This window comes from Siniperca chuatsi, linkage group LG18 (assembly GCF_020085105.1).
Source record: "Siniperca chuatsi isolate FFG_IHB_CAS linkage group LG18, ASM2008510v1, whole genome shotgun sequence".
NCBI lineage: Eukaryota > Metazoa > Chordata > Actinopteri > Centrarchiformes > Sinipercidae > Siniperca > Siniperca chuatsi.
Genome location: NC_058059.1, coordinates 8371978 through 8397373, shown reverse-complemented (window position 1 = coordinate 8397373; position 25396 = coordinate 8371978). Strand labels below are relative to the sequence as shown.

The 25396-nt window shown below is 38.4% G+C and overlaps 2 protein-coding genes and 2 non-coding genes across 8 annotated transcripts; 3 read left to right on the top strand and 1 right to left on the bottom strand.

Moving 5' to 3' along the window:
• Positions 1-1829: 1829 nt before the first annotated feature.
• Positions 1830-18960, bottom strand: st8sia5 (ST8 alpha-N-acetyl-neuraminide alpha-2,8-sialyltransferase 5). 5 transcript variants are annotated; one of them, XM_044174517.1, is made up of 9 exons: positions 18252-18960; positions 13098-13205; positions 12680-12775; positions 8807-8899; positions 7115-7276; positions 5951-6095; positions 5650-5762; positions 4182-4274; positions 1830-4052 (listed from the first exon to the last, which is right to left on the bottom strand). In XM_044174517.1, the coding sequence occupies exons 1-9, from the start codon at positions 18395-18397 to the stop codon at positions 3590-3592; spliced, it is 1419 nt and encodes a 472-aa protein (XP_044030452.1). In that variant the 5' UTR covers positions 18398-18960; the 3' UTR covers positions 1830-3589. The 5 variants fall into 5 exon arrangements, with proteins under 5 accessions (XP_044030452.1, XP_044030453.1, XP_044030454.1 ...); XM_044174518.1 differs by having other exon boundaries at positions 7115-7201; positions 18252-18958; XM_044174519.1 differs by lacking the exon at positions 12680-12775 and having other exon boundaries at positions 18252-18958.
• Positions 18961-21165: 2205 nt separating this feature from the next.
• rpl37 (ribosomal protein L37) lies at positions 21166-24730 on the top strand. The gene is made up of 4 exons (XM_044174365.1): positions 21166-21311; positions 22085-22220; positions 22729-22813; positions 24620-24730. The coding sequence occupies exons 1-4, from the start codon at positions 21309-21311 to the stop codon at positions 24687-24689; spliced, it is 294 nt and encodes a 97-aa protein (XP_044030300.1). The 5' UTR covers positions 21166-21308; the 3' UTR covers positions 24690-24730.
• Positions 21932-22011, top strand: LOC122866199. The gene has a single exon (XR_006375639.1). It is a non-coding gene; the product is annotated as a small nucleolar RNA SNORD72 (small nucleolar RNA).
• LOC122866198 lies at positions 23842-23921 on the top strand. Its single transcript, XR_006375638.1, has one exon. It is a non-coding gene; the product is annotated as a small nucleolar RNA SNORD72 (small nucleolar RNA).
• Positions 24731-25396: the final 666 nt, after the last annotated feature.

Here is a 25396-nt window from a genome sequence, read left to right as displayed (position 1 = left end):
CTTATATATGTACCCTAAATATGAAGCTAAAGCTAGCAGGTGGTTAGCTTAGCTCAGCATAAAGACTGGAAACAGGGGGGAAACAGTTAGCCTGGTTCTGTCTAATGTAACTATACCTTACAACTACAACAACTTCCTTTAAAGGGCTAATGAGAGAGCAATATTGTCTGGAGAAGTAACTGTATTTAAATTAAGTTGCACCATAAAAAAGTGTTTCTGTAAGAGCTCAAGTGTGAGCTGGGAGCTGCACTGGCCTTCCACAATAATGCATTTACATTATTATTTTGTCCCCCAAAATATGATTTAACCAAATTTACTGAGACAAGATTAATCTGAAATCATAGTTCAGTAATGCATAAATTGCTTAAAATTTCTCACTGAAATAAGTAATAATCAGTATGAATCAGAAGAAAAATAGTTTTTATAGATAATAGAAATTATGGATAATTAATTTGCAGTACTGTACTGTTTTACCACAGATGTTTACCCAGCATAGTTTTACTTATTACATTGACTAATTTCAACTGTATATCAACATTAAAAAGTAAGAAAGACAACAGAATAATTTTTGTGTGACTTTTGTCTTTAGCAAGATGGTTTTTATAATAGCAAATATTCCTCTATGCACATGTTTATTGCAGTTCCATCACACTGGCGTACACATCTGCACCTGAAGATGAGCCAAATCATCCCATTAGCCTTATTGCTGCCACCTGACACCTGATAATGTAGGCATCAAGGGGAAGGGCAGAGTTTGGTCATATTGATCTTTCAACATCAGATTACCCAACTCAGGGATGACAGCAGAGAGTCAAACCTCATTTGACCCAGGTCACTGAGGAATCATTCCCCTAACATTAAAGACAAAATGATACAGCATTCCTAACTAATCACATATATGATATTCATCTAATAAGACTTTATAATGGGATCAGATGATATAAATACACTTAAATGTAAAATTAATTATCTGTGGATATTGTTAAAGTGAGTTTAACGTTTATCCATTATTTTTAACTAGTCACCAGTAACTATTTAAACATTGTATCAATTTATTTTGCTTACTATTTCAACTGTTTATCCACTAGTTTTAGCTAACCATTTCAACCTTTGATCCATTACTTTTAGCTAACGTTTATCAATTACTTCTAGCTATCTGCTTCAACCTTTTATCCATTATAACTACAGTAACTATTTAAACGTTTTATCCATTTCTTTTATAACTATTTCAACTGTTTCCATTACATTTAGCTAACTATTTCAACCATTTATACATTACTTCTAGCAAACTGCAACCGTTACTATTATCCATTACTTTTAGCTAACAGTTTCAACTTCTCTATCTTAAATCCATCTAAAATCCGTCTTCAGTCATCATAAAACTTTAATTGCTTCACTTATGTTAATTTCTAACTGGATTCATTCACCTTTCTTGTGCTTGTCGACAGGACAGAAGACCTCAACAGATACAGCACAACTCAGATATGATCTGCCAAACTCCCAGTGAGAGGACACTGATGCTGCTTAATAATTGAGGTGTTGACAGTAGCTTTGCTTAATGAGCTGATTCGAGCAGACACACCACAGGTTAACTGGTCTGAATGAGACTGCTAAATTAGCATCCACTGTGGCCCTGAACAAGCACAGGTGGTCAGCACAAAATCAGGAATTTTTGTAAATCAGGCAACATATTAATTAATGCCTGTCCTTATTTGTGGCAAATGTATTATTTTAATATATTAATGAAATAAGCTCAGGTACTGCAGAGTGCTCATATGCTATCCCCACTCACACTAATGGACACACACAATAATAATTAATCCATTAAATACAAGTGAGAAAATCCAAACAAGTTTATTTACAAACACAATACCAGTATAAAGAATGATCCAGAGTCAGTTAAGAAGCACTGTTATATATTACCTCCATTCAGTACACAGACCAGTTCCCTTCCTTTTCCATTCTTGATTCACTTGTGTCTGTACGACAATTTAGTGGGTGAGCCAAAAGTTTTTTGGTGTTTGTATGAACTCATATCTCTTAGGCATAAATACACAATAGTCTGAATAAATGGTGAAAGAAACAGCATGTTTAAATCTTATTAGCAATGATGTCCTTCAATTACAAAGGACAGCCAAGCATGGACAGAGGAGTGACAAAATATGAATTTACAGTCTCTTTTTCAGTGTACAACAAAATAAACAGTAAAATCCACACAATATTCCAGTGCTAAACTGAATGTCCACAGTTCAAAGGGCAAGGTGAAATAATACATTAGTAATAAAAGTGTCGTAGTACCTCACAAAAATGGCAGCAACATTATTCATTCTTGCATCTTTAATCAATGAGAACTGCATTCACTATTATACAATTCACTTCGAAGAGTCCATTCATCTTTCTGTGAAAAGGTTTGTGTATATATCTCCACAGGCATGGTGAGCTTCAGTAGAGTGTAAACATATTTCAGTGATCATTGAAGCAGGCACACACAAAGCCAAGTATAAAGTCATGCAGAGCATTACATGATTATGAATGGAGTTTACAGGGAGTAAGACTTTGCTAATTCCTATAAGCTGAGAACCTCACATGAATTTCTATACCTTAGAGGGTCTTAAATGTCCTTCGATTCAAGGAGACAAACTAAGATTTAGTTTTATGTTAATGCATTTGTAGATAAGCAAAACACATGGGTGCATTGCATATCATATAGAGGGGTTTGTTATCTCATAAGGCAGCATGGCTTAAGACATGAATGACAGCTAGAGTCCCTCAACAGTGCTATGTTGCTTTACAAATTGGACGGCCTGGAAAGTCAAAGTTTTGCTGAGGCGGTGTCATTGCAAAATATTTATCTGGCATTTGTCCAAAACACTCCTCTTCTCAAACACCCTTTTTTCACCAGAAATATCAGAGGACATTTTTAAATGGGAGAAGGTAGGCCACTGAAAACAGTGAACACTATTGAAAAATAGTGTTTTAAAATATTCACCAGTGACTCTGGTGAATAGGAAACAGATTACAAAAGTAGACAATTGGATGTTACAATATTTTTTTCATCTTTTTTTAATATTAGCTTAATTTCAAGGTTCAGGTTTTCTTCTACACAAACATTAAAAGCTGCCACAGCCACAGAGTGTCCGAGATAAAGAGAGAAGAAAGGGGGAATGACGGGGCACAAAGACACCCACTGCGGCCCATTTCAGCATAAATATCTGTGCAACGTTGAGTAGAAAACAACACCTCTGTACAGCAGAGCCACTAGAAAACTTCACAGAAACAACATCACTATGAAGACCACTTTTCACATTATAAACAAGCATCCTATGGTTAGAGAGTCAGAGATAACCATAGTGATTTGATTGGCTAAATAAACAACTTAAGATACACATTGAAAAGAGAAGTATGTTGGCAATTAAAGCAAGCAACCTTCAACGTGTCGTTGAATTGGTGAGAGCAAAGAAGCGTACGCTCTGAACTCTCTTTTTAAATAGGGAGGAAATAGTGAAAACTGTCTCACTGACATAAAACACAACCTGATTTAAAGTAAACAAACTAAAAAGGTAAAATTGTTGAATGTTGGAGTAAGGGATCACGTGCACTGCCCCGTGTGTACGTTGATGATCCCACGAGTATGCATGTGAATGAAGTTGAAAATTTCATGGGGCATCGCGTGGAAGCCCGGCCGTGGCTTGACGTTGTCATAGTAATGGTGAGTGATGAAGATGCCAGAGGGGTTCATGGGAAATGCCCAGAAACCATAGAGGTGGACTTCCTCGCACATCTCTAAAGCAGCGGTTACGAGCATCAGGCCGCTGCTGAGCCGTTTGGCCCGAACGCCCTGCACCGCCCAGAAACGCTGCACGTTGAGCAGGTACTGTGGGTGGAAGAAGAACACGCCTCTCTGGGAGTCGAAGTCATCCAGCATGTACTTGACTCTGAAAGATACATCGGTGTTGCGGGTGTTGTAGAAGGCGGGAAGCACCACTGAGGAGTTCTCGTAATTCTGGAGGACTTCATAAAATGGACGGCGCCATTTCTCCAGCTTCTGAAATCTGCAGAGGAAGTGAAACATGAGATGACGAAAGCTAAAAAGAGAAGGAGACTAAAGACAGAGACAGATTGGGGGAGAGAGCAAGAGAGAGAGAGATGTGATCTCACACTCAGACCCATATTTACAGTACCTCTCAGTAATAATGCTCGGATTTATTGTCACCAGATCTGTTTTAGTGCCAACATCAGCTGTGTACTTCTCATTAATGGGTGGTATGTTGCACCTGCGAGAGAGAAAAGACCACAGATAAAGGAGTTCAAATGTATTTGACTTGACACATTTCAAACTAGGCATGCTGGTAAGACATAATGTAGAGCTGCACAATTAATCATATAATAGTTGTGATCAGGAGTTGAGCATCTACAATAAATCAAACTTAACTGACTGTTTACTAAACCCCTCCAATCATAGCTTAGCAACCTTAACTAGGAAAGGTCTGTCAAACTTTGGATTTCTCCACATGTTGAAGCAGTTTGCATGAGGCTGTAGTGGAGCGATAGTCCGTATAAAGAGTTTGGAGGGTGGTATGTTATTTAGCCTTTCCAAAACCAAAAATGCAAGAGCTTTAAGTGTAAGAAATTGTTGACAGTGAGTTTGTCCACTCTAACGTAAGCTGCAGAAGTTAGCATGTTTGGATAACTAACTTACTATCTACTGTAGAAGCCTAACAGTGTTGCTTCCAATTCATCATTATTTTGTGGAGTTACAGGTTACATAAAAAAAACAACAGCACATCTACTATAAATAAGAGTCCGATCTTGCATTTTTCCTTATCATACTTGTAATACTAGGACTAACTAATGCTAAAGTGCAATATAACAATCTTGTTTCTTTATTTCTTTGTTCTCTCATCCACTGACTTTTTGCCTGGGACATGCTGCTTTAGCCTCAGACTTTTAGCATGATATCATGTACGTAGCCATCAAGTGCACATTCAAGACCCTTTTACAGGATTCCCATTTTAAACGAGTCACCTTGAAATAGTAAAAGTCAGTCATTGACGGTGTTTTTAACACATAAACTCATGGAGATAACGTTAGCTTAAATAGCTAGCTAGCTACTACTAAATCTGCCAGCAAAAGATTTTTTTTGCCAGCTAGAAATGAGAAGCTGCTTTTGTTTATTTCTGTCTGAAATCAAATACCCATTGTTTCAAAGAATTTCAAGTGTTGAATCTGCCACCGTTATCATTGTAAATGCCATATGTGTGAGAGCAGAAAGTTTGATAGGCGTAGCAACAGTAACTAAGGGGCTTAGCGACAAATTCGGTGCAATACTTGGCTCCTCTGGTGCAAATCAGGTGCTCCCTTTTCACAGGTAAAATGCTGCCCAGTCACAAACAAGAGTGTAATGTTACAAGATTTTCTATGTCAGTCTTTTTATGTGATTGCCTGCTCTGCTGGCATTGTTACTTAGATTCATAATTACACAGTGAAACTGAGGGTAATTCTCTGCCAAGTGCAATAGAACAATTTTATTCTGCTCAAAGTTAATGTACAATCATGATAAATACTCACAATCTTAATAGTGAGCAAAATTAATTGTAATAATTGTGCAGCCCTCACACAACAAACACTGAAGGATTATATCCTGTATACCTAAACACAAAATCTGCTGAGTCAATTTCCTTTCCACATTTGCTGTTCTTGATGATGCCGCCATTTCCAATAACAGCACATTTCTTGTACTGTGATTTGGAATACGGCATATCCTGGATGAAACAGACACATGTTGTTAATGTCAGACAGACAGCATTCAGGGCTCTTGAAAGCAAATTAATCTTATCACCAGGTTTAGTAACATCAGACCAATAGTATGTAAAGTTAAAAAAAAGCCAATATTTAGTATATATAATAATATTTAACATAGCAAACACTCATAAACAGGCGATGAACTCACATCTGGGAACATCTTGAAGACCTCAGTGGTGATGGGAAGAATACCACTGGTGTCAACCTCGTACCTCAGTTTGGTCCCTGCAGGAGTGTTCCTCTTGGTGGTGAACAGAAAGGAAGGAGCATTACAGCAGCGAGACAGAGACATCCTTTAGGAGGACACCAAGGAGAGGATTGAGTTAGTTTATTTGTAAGAGACTTCATGTCAGCATCAGGACCAAAACTAGCTTATCCCTTGTATTGTGCTGACATTGGCTTTGCCCCTCATTGTCTGGAGTCCCACAGACCCCACTTCTGCATGTATAAAAATAATAATTGCAAAATCAACCATTTTTTTTGCTTTAAATATCTTTTTCTTTTGATCTTATTAGACCCAATATGTTATGTGGAGCAGTATTAAAGTGGTGACCCTTCTCTTTGCTACAAACTGGGCTTTCACATTTGACAAAATGCAAAAATTACTATAAAGCATTATTATTACACCAAGTGAAGAAATTATTTTATGTTTAATATGTTATAGGGCAATGCATGAACAAATATAATCCTTTTGTTTGCCAAAAACTCTTTTACAGACAAAGAAATGTACAGTATGTTAACCTACATAGTGATGTTACTTATGTTTAGGGTCAATTAGACCCTGCAGGAGTCTAACTCCCTGTTTGACCTCTTATGAGCAAACTTTTATAAAACTCCAATAACAAAAATCAAAATAGACTTATTTAGGATGTGGTGGGGTAGTCCTGCACAAAAGGTTATGTTAACACCAATCACAGATACAGAGAAAATCCACTGTATTTAACCATGTTTTACAGCTGGAGTCTCTGAGACTTCAAACACAAGTAATGTGTAATTTTCTCTGACGGACTTCTGAAACAGCGGACTTCTGAAACATTATCATTAGTTCATCATTAGTTCAGTTTTATAAACAATTCATATAAAAATTAGGACATTTTAGAAAATAAAGTGATGTGATGATAAAGTGATAAAACACTGTTAAGTATGTTTTTTGAACTGTTTAGGACACCAATGAGAATACTGGGGTTAAAAGCAGCAAATGCATTTCAGAAACAGAGACAACAACAAAAAGAGGTATGTGCAGTGTGCAAACTAAGCGGCAATGAAGACATTCAGATGTACATTTCTTCTGCTGAGACTGAGTAATGCTTACTTGAAGTTGCTTGTCTCCTCCTTGTTCTGCTCCCATCTACACACCTGCAGGTTTCGCCATCTTTCAAACAGCTCTGAGGTTTTCACCCTGGCAGACAGGCAGAGAGACTTGTGGAATGAGGAAGGATACCCATGGCCATGTATTTTCCGATTACCCATGTTTCTACAAGGGTAGTAAATTGAAGAAACATCATAAAAACGACTCAAAAAGACAAACAAGGGGACAGAAAATTGCAGTGATTACTCGGTAATGGCTCTACTGATGCCACTCGATCTATCTTGTTAATACACAGACAGTGTCTTCATGAGCATGTCTGTAAATAGCTGCCCTTGAACTGGCATTTCCTTTGAGATGATTCGGAGATGTGATTTGCTCTGGGAGGCAGGGTGGCACAATTACTTTGACTGTCTGGCAGAGTGACAGCAGTTGCTCTCTGCCTCAGCCAGAGTGGCTCATGGCCCTTCATCAAGCTCCAAGAATACGTTCGACATTAATGTTTGGCAGCCTGAGGGACACGCACAAAAGGTCACTGGACAATGTTCACATTCATACAAGAGGAAATGTGCAGCTCAAATTTCCATTAACACAACTGGCTCGTTGAGGAGTGCCATGACTTTGGCCAGTAATCTACTGCATTATGTGAAGCTTTCTGTTACTTATAGTGTGCTGCTGTTAATAAAATGTAAAATGTTTGCGATAAAATGAATGTCATGTGGCAAGATTTAAGCGTTGTTCTCTCCTTCAGTTTTACTTCAGTTTTTGCAGATTTGCAGTGGGCAACTGTTTACTGTGTATTAGATAATAATAGACTCTCTGCCACTTTATCCCTTAGTGATTATTTAAAAGAACAGAGTGAAATAACTTATGAAATATTCATCAAATCCATTCAAGGTCACAACATCAATTCAGATGAATTCAGCTCAACACGTTCTTCATCTTTTTCTTTATTAATAAAATGCTACTATCAAAGTCATGGAAAATGTTTGCATCGAAGGTAAGACCTGACAGACTCTAGAATAGTGATATACAATAAATAATGATTGTCAGTATGTATCAATGATTATGATGTAAATATTTGTGAGCAGAATATTTGTCATGTGCATAAATATCAAATCGCAACACATTTTTAGTCAATTATTACTATACATTATCTTGAAACTAACATGCTTACTATTAAATTCTAAACTGAATAACTGGGTTTTAAAAGTATACAAAATAATATACTGCCAATCTATTGACACTATATACACTTCTGTTGTCTCTTGTGTGTATTTTTAGTCACGGTGGCGGCGTGGCTCTAGGGATGGCATTGTCAGTCAGCTGGACGACTTCGGTTCAAACTGAAATAACTCGACAACTATTTGATTGATTGCCATGAAATTTTGTGCAGACATTCATGATCCAACCTCCAGCCTCATAATGAACTCAAAAATGTGGTATCAACAAGCTTAAACCTGAAAGAGTAATGTATTTCACAGTTCTCACTGAACACAGACAACATTTTAAAGGCTGTCATCATTCTTTTTAAGGTCCCACAGACAATATTTCTGGTAGCTTTTTAGGATTCAGGTGGTGAATTTTCTCTCCACCTACCTGACTGGTGCTTGTGGATCACCTTAGGGGGGAAAAAAGACGTTTTTCTAAATAAGGTTGTCCACCACAGGTGTTGGCGATGTCATAATGAACACTCACATTGTCAGGACTTTGACGTCCATAATCTCCTGTCTGAGCTCCCTGCATGCAGTGGAGTTGTACTCAAAGGAGCCATCATAGTTTTCCAGATACCTGGAGGGATAGACACAGTCATCCTCTGCCTAAATCTCTCCACACACAAGAGAATCAACAGAATTAACAACAAACAGTGGAGATACAACGCAATATATAAAACAGTGTGTAAAGAAAAATATCTTATATGTACTACAAAATGTCTATGGTTTGACTTTATGAAATACTAGAATATCAGTATAGCATTGTGGGATGACAAATGACAGAAGTTATGAAACTGATTTTCGGTGTCACATATGGGATAGTAACGTACTGTTTACTGGACACTTGCACCAGATTCTATTACATCTTAGTCTAAACCAATGTGATACACTAACTGAAGAAAAATAATACCTCTCATATTTTCACTTATTGAGTTGGTTATGATGAGAACTTGCATGGTTTAATACAGGTATTCTGGGATTAAAATGTGTAAATATGCTGAGTATTAATTTAGAAGAGAAACCGAAAACAGTTTGAAAGGGGAAAGGGGTTGATTCCAGTGCATAGCTTGGTAAAATGGTGGATTGGATGGTTATAGCAGTGTAGCGTCTGGTGGATATGAGTATGAGGGTGACTGTGCTTTTGTGTGAGGCAGTACAATATATTTATACATTTATATAAAAGTAAAACTGTATGACTCAGTGGCTAATTTCTTGATATTTTGATACACTGTGCGCATAAATACATGCACAGATATTTATGCAAACAGGTAATCATAGAGGCAATAACCAATAAAACTTTGAATTAAATATTTTTAAATGGAGCTAAAGAATCTGAGAAATTCAAACAATCATTACATCGAAATGGCAACATTAACCAAAAGCACACAAAAACAATGTCCTCAGTAGGGTGGTGTGACTGAGTTTTGGTGGATTTGACAAAATGGCTCTGCAAAGAAAGTTGAAAGGATTCAGACTTCATAAGTTGCCATTTATCTGTGCACTGATGCCTCACAACATTGTATTTATATGCAATCAGTGTGCAGTCTGGATAAAATGTGTGTGTGTGAGTTTGTGTTAGTGTATTGGGATGGGGTGAGGTTGGTTAGGATGGAGGTTTCTATGTTTACAAGGTGCTATAATCATGTTGGGCAGAGGAAATTTAGGATTTTTATTAAGCTACAAAGATTAACCATAAACAGCACAGCTAATTTTCATAACTGCACTTTGCTGAAACATTTGTGGAGTAGGTGGATGTGAATGTGAAGTGTAAATTACTCATCTTGCTGATGGAGTGGTTCAGTTGGAGCACTATGTTACTCGTTGGAGATGTATATTCTGAAATTTGGAGTTGCTTTCTGCTTTTTAGAGTATTGTACATTAAAGCGAGACTATGTAACCTTTGAAAGAAGAAATATCACATTCTTCCTTTTGTAAATGAAAAGTTGAATTCATAAGCAACAAAAAAAAAAAAAACTTGCTCATTTCATTACAATCAGAATTTGTTGCTGCTACAGTTTTACTTGGTCTGGAATGACCAGCTTATCTTAACTAATGTCAGCAAATCGTAGAAAAGGTTTCAGTCGTAGTCATCTGGACACTGTTTTCAGAATCAAGACGTTTCGGCTCCCATCCGGAAGTCATTCTCAATTGTGAAAAAATGGGACGGGAACTAGAAATTTAAGCTACTCTGTGTTAGATAAGCCCTGCCCTTAGGAAGGAGTCTACCTGAGTATCTGTTGATTAGCTAGTTTCACCTGAAACTGACCTAATTGTTAGCAAACTTTAGATATATGCTGTCTAACTGACATTAATGAGTATGTTCGGTGACTTTAAGACTCTTTTTCTACTTGTGCTCCTGTTACATTATATTTCAGTATGTCACAGATAAACATGATGTCTGTAAACCAGCTGACTCAAGAGAATCTTGGAAAATGAAGGCAAATTCAATAAACCATTTTCTTGTAGTTACCACAGTGGCCGCTGTTTAGCAAACGTTACATAGCGCTTTAGTGTTGTCCTGATCAGTTTAAATTCAATATATTTTTCTTATTGGATGCTACAGACCAAAGGTTGCTTGACTTTTTCCAAATTCTGAACACTTAACTGTTTGTATTTATTTCTTTACCATTTTGTATCGCCAGTTGATTTAAACCAAGTGCTTGGAGGGAAATTAAACTAAAGTGTCTACTGTAAAATTACCACAGAAAGGTGCTACTTCAAGTTAAAGCAAAAAATTATAAGAAGACAAAATAGAAGCTAAACATTTGAGAAATATTTAATTTAATTTGATCTGAGGCAGGAAACAATATGATGGATTTTGGTTTTGTAATTCCATTTGACTAATCACTAAAATAAGTGCTTCAAAATATAACTTGAAAAAGCCTTTGAAATGTTTTCAACTTACATGCAAATACAACATTGTTTCAATATGCTGTTTATCTTTGCTACACAGGCCTGAGTCAACAGGCACTAAAATGTGAGAAATGTACATGAAGTTTTTATATCAGCCAAATGATTCTTTCCCGTTCCAATTGTCATTAGTCTCACCCTGAGAGGGTTTCTCTCTTTAGCTCTGATCTATAATTTTCTTTTTAGGTTTGGGCAGAAGGCCACAGAACATCTCTCTCTGGCTGCATTAAAAAAAAACGTGTTTTATATAAATAAAGATATTGATCCATAAAGCAAATTTTACATTTCTATTTGACTTTTATTAAAATCAGTAATCCCTAGAGTAATCATAGTTTCAAAATATACCTCTTCTGAGTTACATCTGAATCTTGGAAAGCTCTAAATGTCATAATATGTTTTCCAGATTTTCATTTCTTGAGGGAATGTGAGGGAATTTAATGCCAAAATCGCAGCAATTGCAATGTGTATTTGTTAGAATGAATGGTGTCACATCAGATAGATCAGATGTAGTGTGGTGTTTTGGAAGATGGATAATATTGCAAAATATTACCTGTGGCTGTGGAGGTAAATGAGGCGAGTTAAAAAAAAATGCTAATAATGATAATAACACAACAAGCACTACAATAGACAGATGCATTAAAGGAACAAGATGCTGGGATGATTGTACAAATAAGGAACAATGAAACTGGTTGTCTACATCCACCTGATGATGCAGTGTATTTCTGAGGTTCTACTGAGAAGAGGATCTCTTTCATATAATCTATATGACACTTGAATAGGGCTATTCATGCTTGTTTTAGCTAAGATGATGAAACCTTTGCAAGTGTTCTCTGTTCAGTTCTGAAAGCAGTAATTCACTTCAGATGACTTTCATCTCGCATCTTAGGTTAACCGTACAGTGCTGGTTAAAAACCAACTGATAATGAGAAAGACTAACCAGCATTTTACCACAGATGCTGACATCTACTGCTCAGTGCAATGAGGATTTGGAAAAATTTCTGTCTTATTGTAACAAGTAAAGTAAAGTTGAAAAGGGGGTAAATCCAGGTCGCAGAGAGAGACAATGCAGATGTGAGAAGGGGAGATAGGGGGAGCAGAGAGAAGTGTCCATACTATGTACATGGCATACACACAGAGCTGTGCAGAACACATGAGACACAGACTGAGGAGGACAAGGCATTTGGAAATGGGTGCTTGATGGGACACAAAGGTACGAGGAGAAGCCAGTACATCAACAGGAGACGGTGGTTCTACCAGCTTCTGAAGGGGATGGGGTTTGGGAATCTGGGGTCGAGGTGAACGGGATCAGACAACATGCAAGAGCAAATCTGGAGTGCAACCACCACTGAAAAAATATGAGAGTTTATACCTTTCAAACTAATGAAAAAGAAAGAGGCATTCTTGGGTTTCTGTGAAAATGCTTAAAAATGCCTTCAAACTGGCCTACCTTTGAGAGCGTTTTTTTTTCTTCTTAATATCGGCTAGGCAGGGTGTGACTATTACGGAGATCTGTGAATCTGGCTGAAAATTCTGACGGAAACATCTGTCAACATGCAGACAGGTTAAGTTAGAGTTAAATGTGTGATGTAGTTCTTGTGACATCACCACCCCTGCTTACTTCCTAAACCTGCAGATTTCAAAACAAGTAGAGCAAAAAAAGTGTAAATATGTTGCAGCTTGTGTTCTCTCTATAGCATCTGAGGAGAGTGGTGGGCGTATCAGCGGCCCGGTCCACACATGCAGGGCTGGGTCGTCATTGTGATGGATTTGAAACTTATGTTGTCTATTACGCTATCTCTCTCTTTCTCTCCCTCACACTCTCTTTTCTCAGAGGTGTTGTGCAGTCAGTCACGCTGGAAAGGTACCTTTTCCTTCCATTTCTGGCAGGCTTCAGAGATCCATCATCCGAGAAATTAACGGGGCCGGTCCAATTTCCTGTCTCGTCCCCTTTGAGTCGGCTAAACTGTTGTGCACTAGTAAGAAAATGAGTCAGTTTATTTGGGATTTATTGTCCTCATTGTGCAAATGTCAAACACATACAACCAAGCCCGTGTGTTCACTCACAAAACTCACATTTGCACATTCACGCACACATACACATATGCATTAAGGGGACCAGCTTTTTGGCTCAAGAAAAACAGTCAAGTATGACACCAAACATGGTTAGAATGAATTTTCAGTTGATGACATCATGGTTTGAATGGTTAATTTATGCTCTGCTGGGCTGTTGCCACTATCCTGAGTGTGATTCAAACATTCACACTCTGCAATATTGGTCTGCAGGAGTGTTAGACTTGTAGTTCAAAATATTAAAGTCACAGTGACTTAAGGGAAGAACAGTAATCGTTGCCAGTGTTGCTGCCAATGTCAAATTAGGAAGAGATGCCAGATGTAGATAGTATAAAAATAGCCATGTTTCAGGCAGATATTAGTTAAATGGGGTTTTACACATAGAAATGAGTTTAGAGTTTAGAAATGAGTTTACTAGACAAGTTTAGTACTACTCAGCCTGTGAAAACAGTTTTTCTGTGGCTCTGGAGGAGCATTGTCCAGTCTGAGAAAATAACCCAAGGGGTTACAGTATCTCGACTTGGACTTGAAGGCTGCACATTTGTAACAGAAATTTGTCTGTGCCTGTTGAAAAGATGCTATTGGCTGCATTATCAGAAATGTAGGTTCCAGTGTTTTTGAAGCTTGACCCATACTAGAGACTATAAGTCAGGATATCTTGTCCTCTGCTGCATCGGTTTTCACTAAAACCATCACAGTGAATTTATCAGAGGAGGCCATTTGGTGCAGGTGGTTCATAGCCCTCACATCATGAGGATGTTGTTCATTCTGAATGAACCAACTCATTTTAGAGAGATGAGGGGCATCAGTATGCTCAGAGCCTGTTTACAGTAATCTACAAAGATTTTTTTGGTTTGGAAGAAGGGAAAACTTACACTTACTGACGATATTCTACATTTTTGTTATTGTCAACGAATCCCATGAAAAGACCAAAACCAACCATGCGTAACTCTGTCTCTCAATACTTTCTGAGTTCTCCAGCCTCTAGTCTGTGGCTCTCAGCACCAAGGTCCATTGATCAATATACTTTTATTTAAAAAAAGGCTTTAAAAAGCTGGACATTTGAGCAGTTTATAGCAAACATTGTGTATTTGTTGGGACTATTTTTAGCCACAGATTTTTTGTGTTGGCTGGTATTTACAGTACCAGGATGGTGTATGTGGGGCTCTACTCGAAATAAACATCATTGTAATGAAGGAAAATGTCACCTGGTGCAATGGTGTTCATTTATGTATTATTTTTACTTGGCTTTTGTACAACAACGGAAGTCTATGGAACAGAGAAATATGCTATATCAGGCTTTGGATACACCTGGGATCAAATCATTTTTGGTTTTGGTATTTTCATGGGTTATACTGTATATATAAGACATATATAGAATATCACCAGACTTGGCCTTTAAAAATCTGCTCGACATATTAAAGGGTAGATGTGTGATGATGTCTTCATTTGTAAACCGAATATCTGCATCCCATACATCAAAATATCAGTGAGTGTACAACTTTCCCTATTATTGACTTATTATTATGCAAGTATTCATGTGTGACTCATTTCTATGAGTGCTCTGTAGGCGTTGTGCTAAATTCAGCAGGGAAACTGAACCCAAAGAGCCTTTCTGGGTGCATTATGTGATAGAACATTCATCATCGAGGACTCATGTCAATACTGATCTGCAGGCACATTTGGCCTCTCTAAGCCCCACTTCAACATCTCAATAGCACTCTGCAACCGGCTGCAGAACAGAACACACTAAAATCAGAGAGATGTTTGTGCCTCGGTTTAATGCCTAAAAGAGGTCTGTTACACAGAAAAGCTAATCAAACCAGCCTTTTTAGTCACTTATACCATTAATCATCACCAAAACACTATTTAAAATGCTGTGGGTTGATCAATATCACATAAAGCTTATACAATACTGATATTTTCCAATATTGTGGCTACCAATAAAACCCTAATCGATCTCATGTGACTACTTCTGACTTACAGATCAATCCAGTGTCTTTAGTTCAATGAGCCCATTTATCTCCAATTGACTCAATTATGAGCACAGTTCAGACAGTAATCCACGCATTAGTTCAGGCAAACAACAAGCACAAAGTTGCTCTGCAGCCCTAATGTGCTCTGATTCTGCCCTTGAGCATCGTTAATTGGACTTGGAAGCAGGAAAGACTTATATACTATTGGTTTATGTGGCTTGGGTTTTAGGGTAGACCAGGCACATCAAATCAGATGTCCATTTAGTACGTCCAGGGGTACTTCCTGTATCAACCAAAGGCTCCTTAAGATGGGGAGGTACTTTGTTGTCTTTATCAAAACAGGAGATGCATTGCTGTTATTGATGAAAACAGATGATCTCCTCTTGATCTCTTTCTTGTTTCCTCGTTACATTAACTTTTAACAGGGAATCACTCCTGTAAATGGTGAAAGTCCTGTGACTTATAAATTATTAACTAGCAGTTGTATGTGCTCCTATGTGCTAGAATGAATATATCCACATATAGCTCGGTTAACTGCATGTTGAAACTAAAAAACACAGGAATCTGAAGAAGAATCAGGGATATACAACCCAAATACATAATGCACCAAGAACAGCTCATAAACAGTCACGTGTACAAAAGTGCTGAAGTGATTTGTTTGTTGATTAATCGATTAGTCGATTGGCAGAGTATTTACTGTAAAGCCAACAATTTTGATGACTGGTTAATCGTTTTATTTCTTTTGCCAAGCAAGAATGCCAAACATTTGCTGGTTTCAGCTTCTCAAATCTTGAATGCTAATGAAGAGTGTTCTGCTTTTCTTCATTCATTCATTCATTTTTTTAAACTTTTTTCTGATGTTTTATAGATTAAAAATATTGACAGATTAACTGACAATGAAGAGAATCATTAGTTGCAGCCAAATTCACAGTTCACAAAGCTACTAATTTTGGGATGGTTACCAACCCACTCCAGTCTGGGGCCTTTGCTGCTACTCCTTATAGCCGAGGAGTATTTTTAGATATCACCCTCTACAAGTCACATAGAGGTGAAAGTTATGTCTTCCTTCCTAGATAAGTGTGTCACTCACTGTGATAATATAAAAAGCTTCCCTCTTGAATCCTGCACTGCCATTTTACAATCGGCTTCATCCTCATGTGAGTGAAGGCAGGCAGGGAGCTGACTGATGTGACACTATAACGTGACTCCACGGAAACTCAATGGCCAGATTTATCAAGTACAACAATGTTCGTGACTTCGTTTGACTTTAATGGGCGTCCTCATACATTTAGAGGAGAGCCCTTTGCCCTTTGGTCAGCTGGTGTAAGACTGATGATACATCTAAACTGTTACTCCCTACTCGATCAAAGCACCCAAATGTCTCCTCTGCTGCCATTCTAGCTTAGATTTTTGGTTGATTTTTCTGTGATGCCCTGAAACACCATGATAAACACTCTGCCAGCATGTTCTCATGCTTGGGTTTGGTAGGGGAAGAGGCTGGGTGTGGTCAAACCCATGTGGACAACAACTTCTGGTTGTTTATGCTTGGAGAGACATCATAAGATGACATATTCTTGCTCTTCTCCCTCTCTCTTTGCTTCACACACACACACACACACACACACACACACACACACAGTCATTTTATCACTCCCTCTCAGTCTTTCGCCATCTCCTTCCTCTCTCTCCCCCACTTGCACTGAGGTGTGTGTGCAGACCGACTGTAGCAAAATGGCTGCCGCTGAGCCCACTGGTTTCTGTTGTGCAGCTTGCTCCCCCCTCTCTCCTAGGCTGAGCGCTAGGAGCAAAGTAAGGGCACAGGCGAAGAAAGGTGCATGTGTCGGGTCTGGATTCATGCATCTTACCGCAGAGGTCGGGATGCCATGAATCCACATTGTCTATTGTCAGACCAGCCCAGCAGGGTGGCAGGGGAGGGGGTTAGCTGTGGGGAGCTTTCAGATTGCAGCACATATATGTTTGCTTTGAAGTAAACATACTGTATATGTGCTGTCTGTAAAACATCTGGAGGTGGGGATAAAGTTTTCAGATTGTTCCTTTTGTTTGGAGTGAGATTTGGTGTTCTTTGTGAGATTCTTTAAACCACCTAAAGATCAAACATCCCAGCTTCTCAGCATCTGCTCGTCTCACACTGAACTTTGTCTCAGAATGTAAAAGAAAGGGGGCTGCAATTTAATAGATAAATTGGTCTTTAAATGGGTTTGGATGAGTGCAAAAGCAGACTTCCAACCAGGGTTGAGCTCAAGAACCCAGAGAGATGAATGCTGTTGCAGAGGTATTATAAAACATGGCTCTGCAGCGGCTGTGAGTACACTGAGTGCAGCCTGGTAAAATGATTTATTTAACAGGGACCAATAAGAAATACACATCATCTTCATCATGTTGATATCTGTAATCATCATCAGCTCCAAAAGCTTTCAGTTGCATTATGATAATCTGATGCCTCTGTAAGATGTAGGCTAAGACCAGTCAAGAAGGCTGAAGAAAATCAAATAAGGATCTTTGGAAAAAAGAAAGGGAAAACATTACCATACACAGCTGGAGCACTGTGTATGGTATGAATGTGATGCTTCATTTTCAGAAAATATCAAAAACATAAATCCAATGGAAATTGTTTCTATGCCACTAGGAAGAAAGATGGATGGTTAATTGCTATTTTTCTTTCCAGCCATTAAAGCTTGTTTTCCCCATGCGTCCCGACATGTAGTTCATCCAGACTACTCCCATTTATACTGAACAATTTATCAATTTATCATTCACAATTTATTTTCCACCATTCAGTCATTAATTGGGATCAAACCTGAGCAATAAGCCTCACACAAAACGGCTACGAAAGCATGCTTTTTAAGGCTGAATGTTATCCTTACAGTGTGTACAACTCTGCTATCAACAGCAAGGCCTGCGATCTAATTGCCTATTATTAATGACGACCAAACAGAAATAACCGACACTTACCTCTTAATGTAGTTCTTTCCATAGAGAATCTGTTGCAATAGTGTGACGAGTCCAAATGCGCAAATAAATATAAAACAAAGAGATCTATTGCCAAGTATATCTTTACCCGACGATGGGTCGGAGTATCCCATTCTTCGGCGCAGCATCCAGGGCTGACTGTGACACCCGGTTAGGTGTCTCTCTCCGCTGCATTCAAGACCAGGAGCGCCGGTGTCTTATACCCGCTGGACAGGTCATTGTCCATCACCTTTCTAGGCTATTTCCTCATACCGCAGCATCATTGGTGTTGGATGATAAGCATCGCAATTTATCGCCAGTTGTGATCTCAAATCCAAACCATTAATGGACCTGTGCCCAGTTCTGCTATAATAATTCCTATATCTTTATATAGGCCTAATTTGCAAATGGACGGGTGTAAAAATATGAAATGTCCCGAGGAAATTCTTGATTTCTATCGGATATCGCGCGCTACTCGTCTCGACGAGGTGCAGTCGGTCGATCGGATGCAAGCAATGCAGATGATCCAAAATAACGCTTTCAGAAGGCTTTTTGTCTAAAATTACATGTTAAATCAGATAAATCAAAGATATCGATGCCAAGCGCGATGTTTTGCTTTAAATTACTGATACGAGCTGCGACAGAAAAAAAACACATCCTTCATGCTACATCTCAAATCTGAGCATGGCTGCGTGACTGAAATGTAAAAAGGAGGAGGGTGCGCCTTTTCCCAGCCTGGCAGCCGGGGGCGCGCCGCGTTTCATTCGGATGCTCACTCAGCCAAAACCCAAGGTCGTGGTCTCCTTTACATGAATGCACCTGCGCGCTCAAAATATAGAAAACAGCCAGATTCACCTGACCTCCTTAGGCTGGTAAAACCTTACCAGAGCCACTAAACTGTAGATTAATATAAAATTACCTTTCATTGTAATTACTTCAGATCTGATGCTGTTGCAACACCACTGACAATGAGATTTTGGCAGGTAGCTGGTTTTATGTCTAGGTATTCTTTATGCTTTTTATTCATTGTAGTTAATGTCAACGTGAAAGATTTTCTCCACTGTATTCATGCAAAATTTTAATGTCTCCAATCACTGTTTTAGGGCCTGGGGACAATTTCAAACCTTGACAGCAACTTTGTGGCAAGCTAAACCCTGATGCCACAACAGCAGCACCATCTCAGAGCCAAACTCTTGACAGAAATCAGCAGATTTTTCTAGCACTGGTGCTGATAAGTATATTAGCGCCATTGATTTCTGCCAGTGTCCACTTTGATCATCTGGTGCAGTCTGAGTTACTTCAGCAGTATGCATTAACACCTTAACAAGAGTGAGTGTGTTTGCAAATCTGTTAAGCCTGCCACTTTAGTTTTACTGACACATATTGTACAAGGGACACACATCATTTAGTAGTGTTACTTTAAGTAATCTGCATCATTGAACTATGTAGAAGTGAGATGGAGTCAGTGAAATTAGAAATCTTTTTTTTAATTACACTTTTAGCCATCCATCCAGATTTTCTGCCACTTATCCTATCTGGGTCCAGGTCATAGAGGCAGCAGGCTGAGCAAAGAAGCCCACACATCCTTCTCTCAAGCCGTGGCCTTCAGGACCTGAGGCACTCCCTGATTGAGGCCAGATTAGATATGTAGTCCCTCCTGCACGTTCTGGGCCTGCCCTTGGGCTCCTCCCAGTTGGACATGCTCAGAATATCTCCAAAAGCAAGCGTGAAAGAGACTTCAACCACTCCTCTTGACAGAGTGAGCCCAGACACCCCACAAAAGGAAGCTCATTTCTGCCTTGTATCCACAATCTTATTCTTTATGTCACTACCTAGAGTTTGTCATCATGGGCTTGAAACATATAGCCACATTAACCTCTCTGAGGTAAAAAATGAGGTGTTGGGCCCTAACCCTGACTCCCACTTCCTACCTGTGTACGTATTCAGTTGGTTTCAAGTACCATCAAGTACAGTTCACAAAGGAGACAACACATGGCAGCATTATAAGAATTATGAACCTATGACAACTGAGCCATCTCCATGACAACTAAGCAAACTCAGGATGTGAGATATGGCTAAACGCCCCAGAAAAAGCGAGACTTTGTGTTAAGATTATTTTGTCAAGCTCAAACTGTGTGTCAATGCTGTAATTTAATTCAAGCACAAATTTCAAATATGCACCATATAAGCACAATATCAACTAAGATAATAAACTATATTCTGACATGGGGACCTTTAAGGTCATCAAGAAAAGATGTAGATAGATAATGAAGGACCAACACAACACCAATCCACCTTTAAATCTTATGCTCCATTTTACACTTATAAACAAGACCAACATACTTACATCCATGACTTGAACCCATTCAGTTGGGGCAGCAACACCATCCCAAAATGACGGGGCCAATCCATCATATTGCGAGTAGCCTACCGTGGCTTTACCCTCATCCAACTGCTTCACTCTCAGCTGCAAACCATCACAGTGAATGATCATTCACAAATTATCAAACATAGGCCTACCTGTTTTTAATTGTGTTCGACATTATGATTAATGATTAATATAAAAAAATTTTTTATAGTAGCCTATGTGTTGAGGATAAGTGTAGAGGTAGTTTTAGAAGAGAGGGAGTGTCCCAAAATGTTTCTTTTCAGTATTTATTCTGCCTCACAAACAACTAAATCCCTAATAAATAGGCTAAATTTCTGGGTGTTATAATGACACTGGTTTATCTATATTGTTAAAATGCTATATAAAGTAGGTTATGAGGTTTTGTGGCGCATCCTGATGCCGTCTGTGTTCATAATTAAATAGGCCTACATAAAATTGATAAGCCACTTCATATGGAAATGACGGATTTTTTCTTTAAATACAGGTATAGGCAGGTAAATCAAATTAACGTCTCCTTTCGCTGAATATTTCCATTGATATATTCGAATTGATCGGTGAGGAAAATGCTACATGGGGACACATTTCTCTGTTACACAGGAAGCAGCACGGATGTAATTTGATGCAGCGCAAGCTCCTCTTCCGGTCTCTTTTCCCTTAGCCACCGGACGAAAATGGTAAGTTGTAACGCTGGCAGAGAGAAATCTTTTAACATCTGTGTAATGTGCCGTTTATCTGACGCCGACTGTTGGAGTTTCGATGTCGCATAAACATTGTTACTGTATGGGCCAAGTATTTTTTGAGATGAAGCTTGATTTTAATATAGTTAACGATGTTCCTGTTGCATCCTTCCAGCGTTTATTTGCTGCTCATAGCATTGAGGTTCAGTGTACTGAATAGGCCTGATTTAGCCGGGAGACGACCAGATAATGTTAAGATAACTGTCGAATATCTTCGGTTAAATCCGCAGGTGTCCACGAATGAATTTGTTTTATTGTTCGTCTTATAAAAGTAATAACATAATTTAATGGCTTGCTAGCTTTTCCATAGCTGTTAGCATAACTGGCTAATCACTTGATGTAGCACTGAATGTGCTGCCTCTTCAGTGTACACACTACCAGCGTGCTACTGTGGCAAATGCAGACTTAAATGCATTTTTGTGCCCGAAAACAGGAATTTGGACGTAATGCGACCTTTTCGGGGCTTTATAACAACCTAAATATCAGACCACTGAGGTTACGTTAAATATTATTGCATCCCTCGCATCCAACATCAAGTGGTGATTGCTGCCACACGAGTCTTGTCAGTGATGTTTTTAAACACAAATGTCTGAACAAATGACTTCCTGTGATTCATTCTTCTGTGCTGAGACAAGACCTATTGTCAGATCTTTGAACTGTAGTGAAGTCTTTGAGAGTTGTTCCTGACCTCTAAATCTCTTACCTCTCAGACGAAGGGAACATCATCTTTCGGAAAGCGCCGGAACAAGACGCACACCCTGTGCCGTCGTTGTGGGTCCAAGGCTTACCACCTGCAGAAGTCCTCCTGTGGCAAGTGTGGCTACCCTGAGAAGCGCAAGAGAAAGTGTAAGGCACCTAATGACATGTTTTGATAAGAACATTATTCTTCGATTCAAAACATTGCATGTGAGTGTGATGTTGACTCTAAAACGAGCAGGTAAACATGCAGGTGAATACAGTTCTTTAAATTATGTAAAATAGAGGTCTTGGATTTTGGCTTTGACTGGCTTAGTGTGGTGAAACAGCCCTCAGTGTCTTAGTTAAGACATGGTGCCCCAACATATTGTGATATTTTGCTGTTGGAGCTTTCACTGAATAATTAACTCTTAAGTGTTTGGCTTTTTTTTCTGCATTTGAGAAGATATCATTATTATTCTCAGATATGATCTCCAGGTAGAACATATTAGTTCTCATGAACTGTGCATAATACAGTCTCAGACCAGAGAAAGTCAACATTTAAATTCCAAATTATACTCAGTGTCTTTACACAATAACACTGTTGGTACATTGTCCAGCTTTACATTGATGTGAATGGCCAGGCTGCCTTTATGGATACAGATGTTTGTTTTTGTAGACAACTGGAGCGCTAAGGCCAAGAGGAGGAACACCACTGGGACCGGCCGTCTGAGACACCTGAAGGTTGTCTACCGCAGATTCAGGTAAGATCTTTTTAGATGTAATTTAGTCAGCTATGGTAACACAGAGCAGAACTACAAGTGTATGTAGATGAGCTGCTAGTTATGTCTGTTCTTCTATTAAAAACTTGTTTGCTGTCTGTGTTTCAGTTTAGTGTTATTGGGCGTTTTATTTCAGAAAGGTTAAATGGGTTTTATTGACTTGGCATCAGTAATAGTCATCTTAATGCTGATCTTAAAGACTTTGTTAAATGTAATTAACTCAAAGACAGTGAAAATCACTTGTAAAACTGTTTAAAAAAAAAAACCCTAAGTAAACCCGGTTGTAGTAAATTTTGATTTATTAACTTGAACTACAAACACTGGATCTGCATTTGAGTTGTGTTGACATATTCCCATCTCGCTTCCTGCATCTTGCTTTTAACTGCCAAGAGGAAGCTAATCATTTTTTTCCATTCAGTGGGTTATATTGAATTCATGGCAGTGATGTGAAATGGTTAAAAGACAAATGTTTATAAAAAATGCTGGATTATAGCACCATATGATCACCCACGTTGCTGTTAAAAGGTATATAAACAAACAAACAAACATGGGTATAAACAATTTTAAACAAATGTTTACAAAAACTTCAAGATTAGTGTCATTACTGAGCTGCTTTGATAGTTTAACTGAGTGTACTAACAACACAGCTTTTTACTGGGAGACTATAAACATGAAGCTGTAAACTAAATATCTGTGATAACACGACCTGTTACACAAGTGTGCCTCAACTAGACGACCTACTCACTTCCACTCAGTCAGAAAGAGGGATAAAAGACAGTATATATCTGTAATGTGTCTTTCACCCCAACAGTGGCCGGGAGTCTGAACTTTATTGTGAACAGTTCAACTTTTTCACAACATATTGTTTGCTGGCTGTGTTGCCACATTACATTAGCAATACTATAAAAATGTAACCGATTTGGCAGAGAAATGCAGTTTGTGCTTTGCCAAATACAGTATTGAGTCTGTTAGCAACCTGTCCATCGTCCTGTTATAAGACTTGTCAATGCTGCTTACCAATGATGGTGAAGAAAAAAATGTCTGAACAAATGATCTCAATATGATATCAGTGTTCTCTCTGAGGTAAGCATCATTATAAGAGAAAATAACAGCAGTGGCATTAAAATGGACGCTGTGGAGTGCCTGTGAGCCCAGACAGTGTCTCTTAAGCTTTGAATGCCCGCATTTCATTTAGCTGTTCCAGGATCCTGGTGTTGTGTATGCTGGCTCTCTGGCTAACTGGGACACTCGGTGGAACTGGGCCATCATTAATGTTCTCAGTTACACCTGTGCTTCCCCTGACAAGTCAAAATGTCTGCTTTGAAAAAGGCCCATTTACTGAAATTGGATGCCAACTCTCAGTAAACCTGAATTTGTCGAACTCGTGGCTCTTTTTGGATGACTCGTTTCTTTAGATGTTTTTAATGAAATGCCATTTGCGTTTGCTTACATCATCATTTGTGCCATAGACTTGCTGTTTATCCTTTGGTCTAAACAAGTGAAGGAGAAATATTTGTGGTCAGGGTTGGTAGAATTAATCATCAGCTGCAGTAGTTTTAGCCAGTTCCCTAGCTAGTCAGCTGTCGAGCCTGTAACTACTGGCAGTAGACTGCAAACTGTGGCACAAAGTAAAGACTTTAGTACATTTGATAATAAATCTAAGAAAGATTAAGTATTTGTATAGTGACTTGTGACTTTTTCACCAGCATTTACCTCTAAGTTACATTACTCTACGTACATGGCATTTGTCAGCATCAACCTCACTTTTATTTTTCTTCTATTTTCAAGGAATGGCTTCCGGGAAGGCACCACCCCCAAACCCAGACGTGCTGCAGTGGCCGCCTCCAGCTCATCCTAAAAGACACATTTTTGGTTAAATAAATGTGATGTTAAACAGGAGTTTCTGTGTTGTCTCTATCTCTTAAGCCTTATTGTCTGACCAGCCATAGCTAAAGACAAAGGTCACGATTGATGTTATCAACAGATTTAATATACACAGGGTGATAAGACTTTATTCTCACTTGGTTCATTTGTGCAAATCAAGTTTCAGTTGTTTTGTCAAAACTAAGAACACAAACCTTTTTAAATAAATGGTGTTTTCAGAAACATGAACTTATGTATTAATGTTTTAAAGTTTTGTAGTGGGATGTGAGCTGTTTGGAGTTAAAAATACTGCTACACTTAAAATTAATGTATGAACACTCCGCCAAGCTGCTGATTGTGGAGGAAAGAAAGTTAGTGCTCTTTTAGTCCTGTAGTTGTAGTTCCAAGGAAAATTAACGTTTGATGCAGAGATTTCGAATGGGTAATAAATATGCAGAAAGATGTGTACGTCAAAGCATTTACACAGTGAAATGAGAAGTTTGATTATAAATACTTAAGACAATAAGTCTTGATGATTATTGATAATGATAATTATTTGTACCTCATTACATCTAATCAAAAACAAAGATGCAACAAATGGCACAAACTAACTGTATTCTGGTAGAGTTCGGTCCAATATCCATATCAACAGCTACTTTATCAAAAATATTTTTTTCATGCTGTTGGTTAAATACATTATTC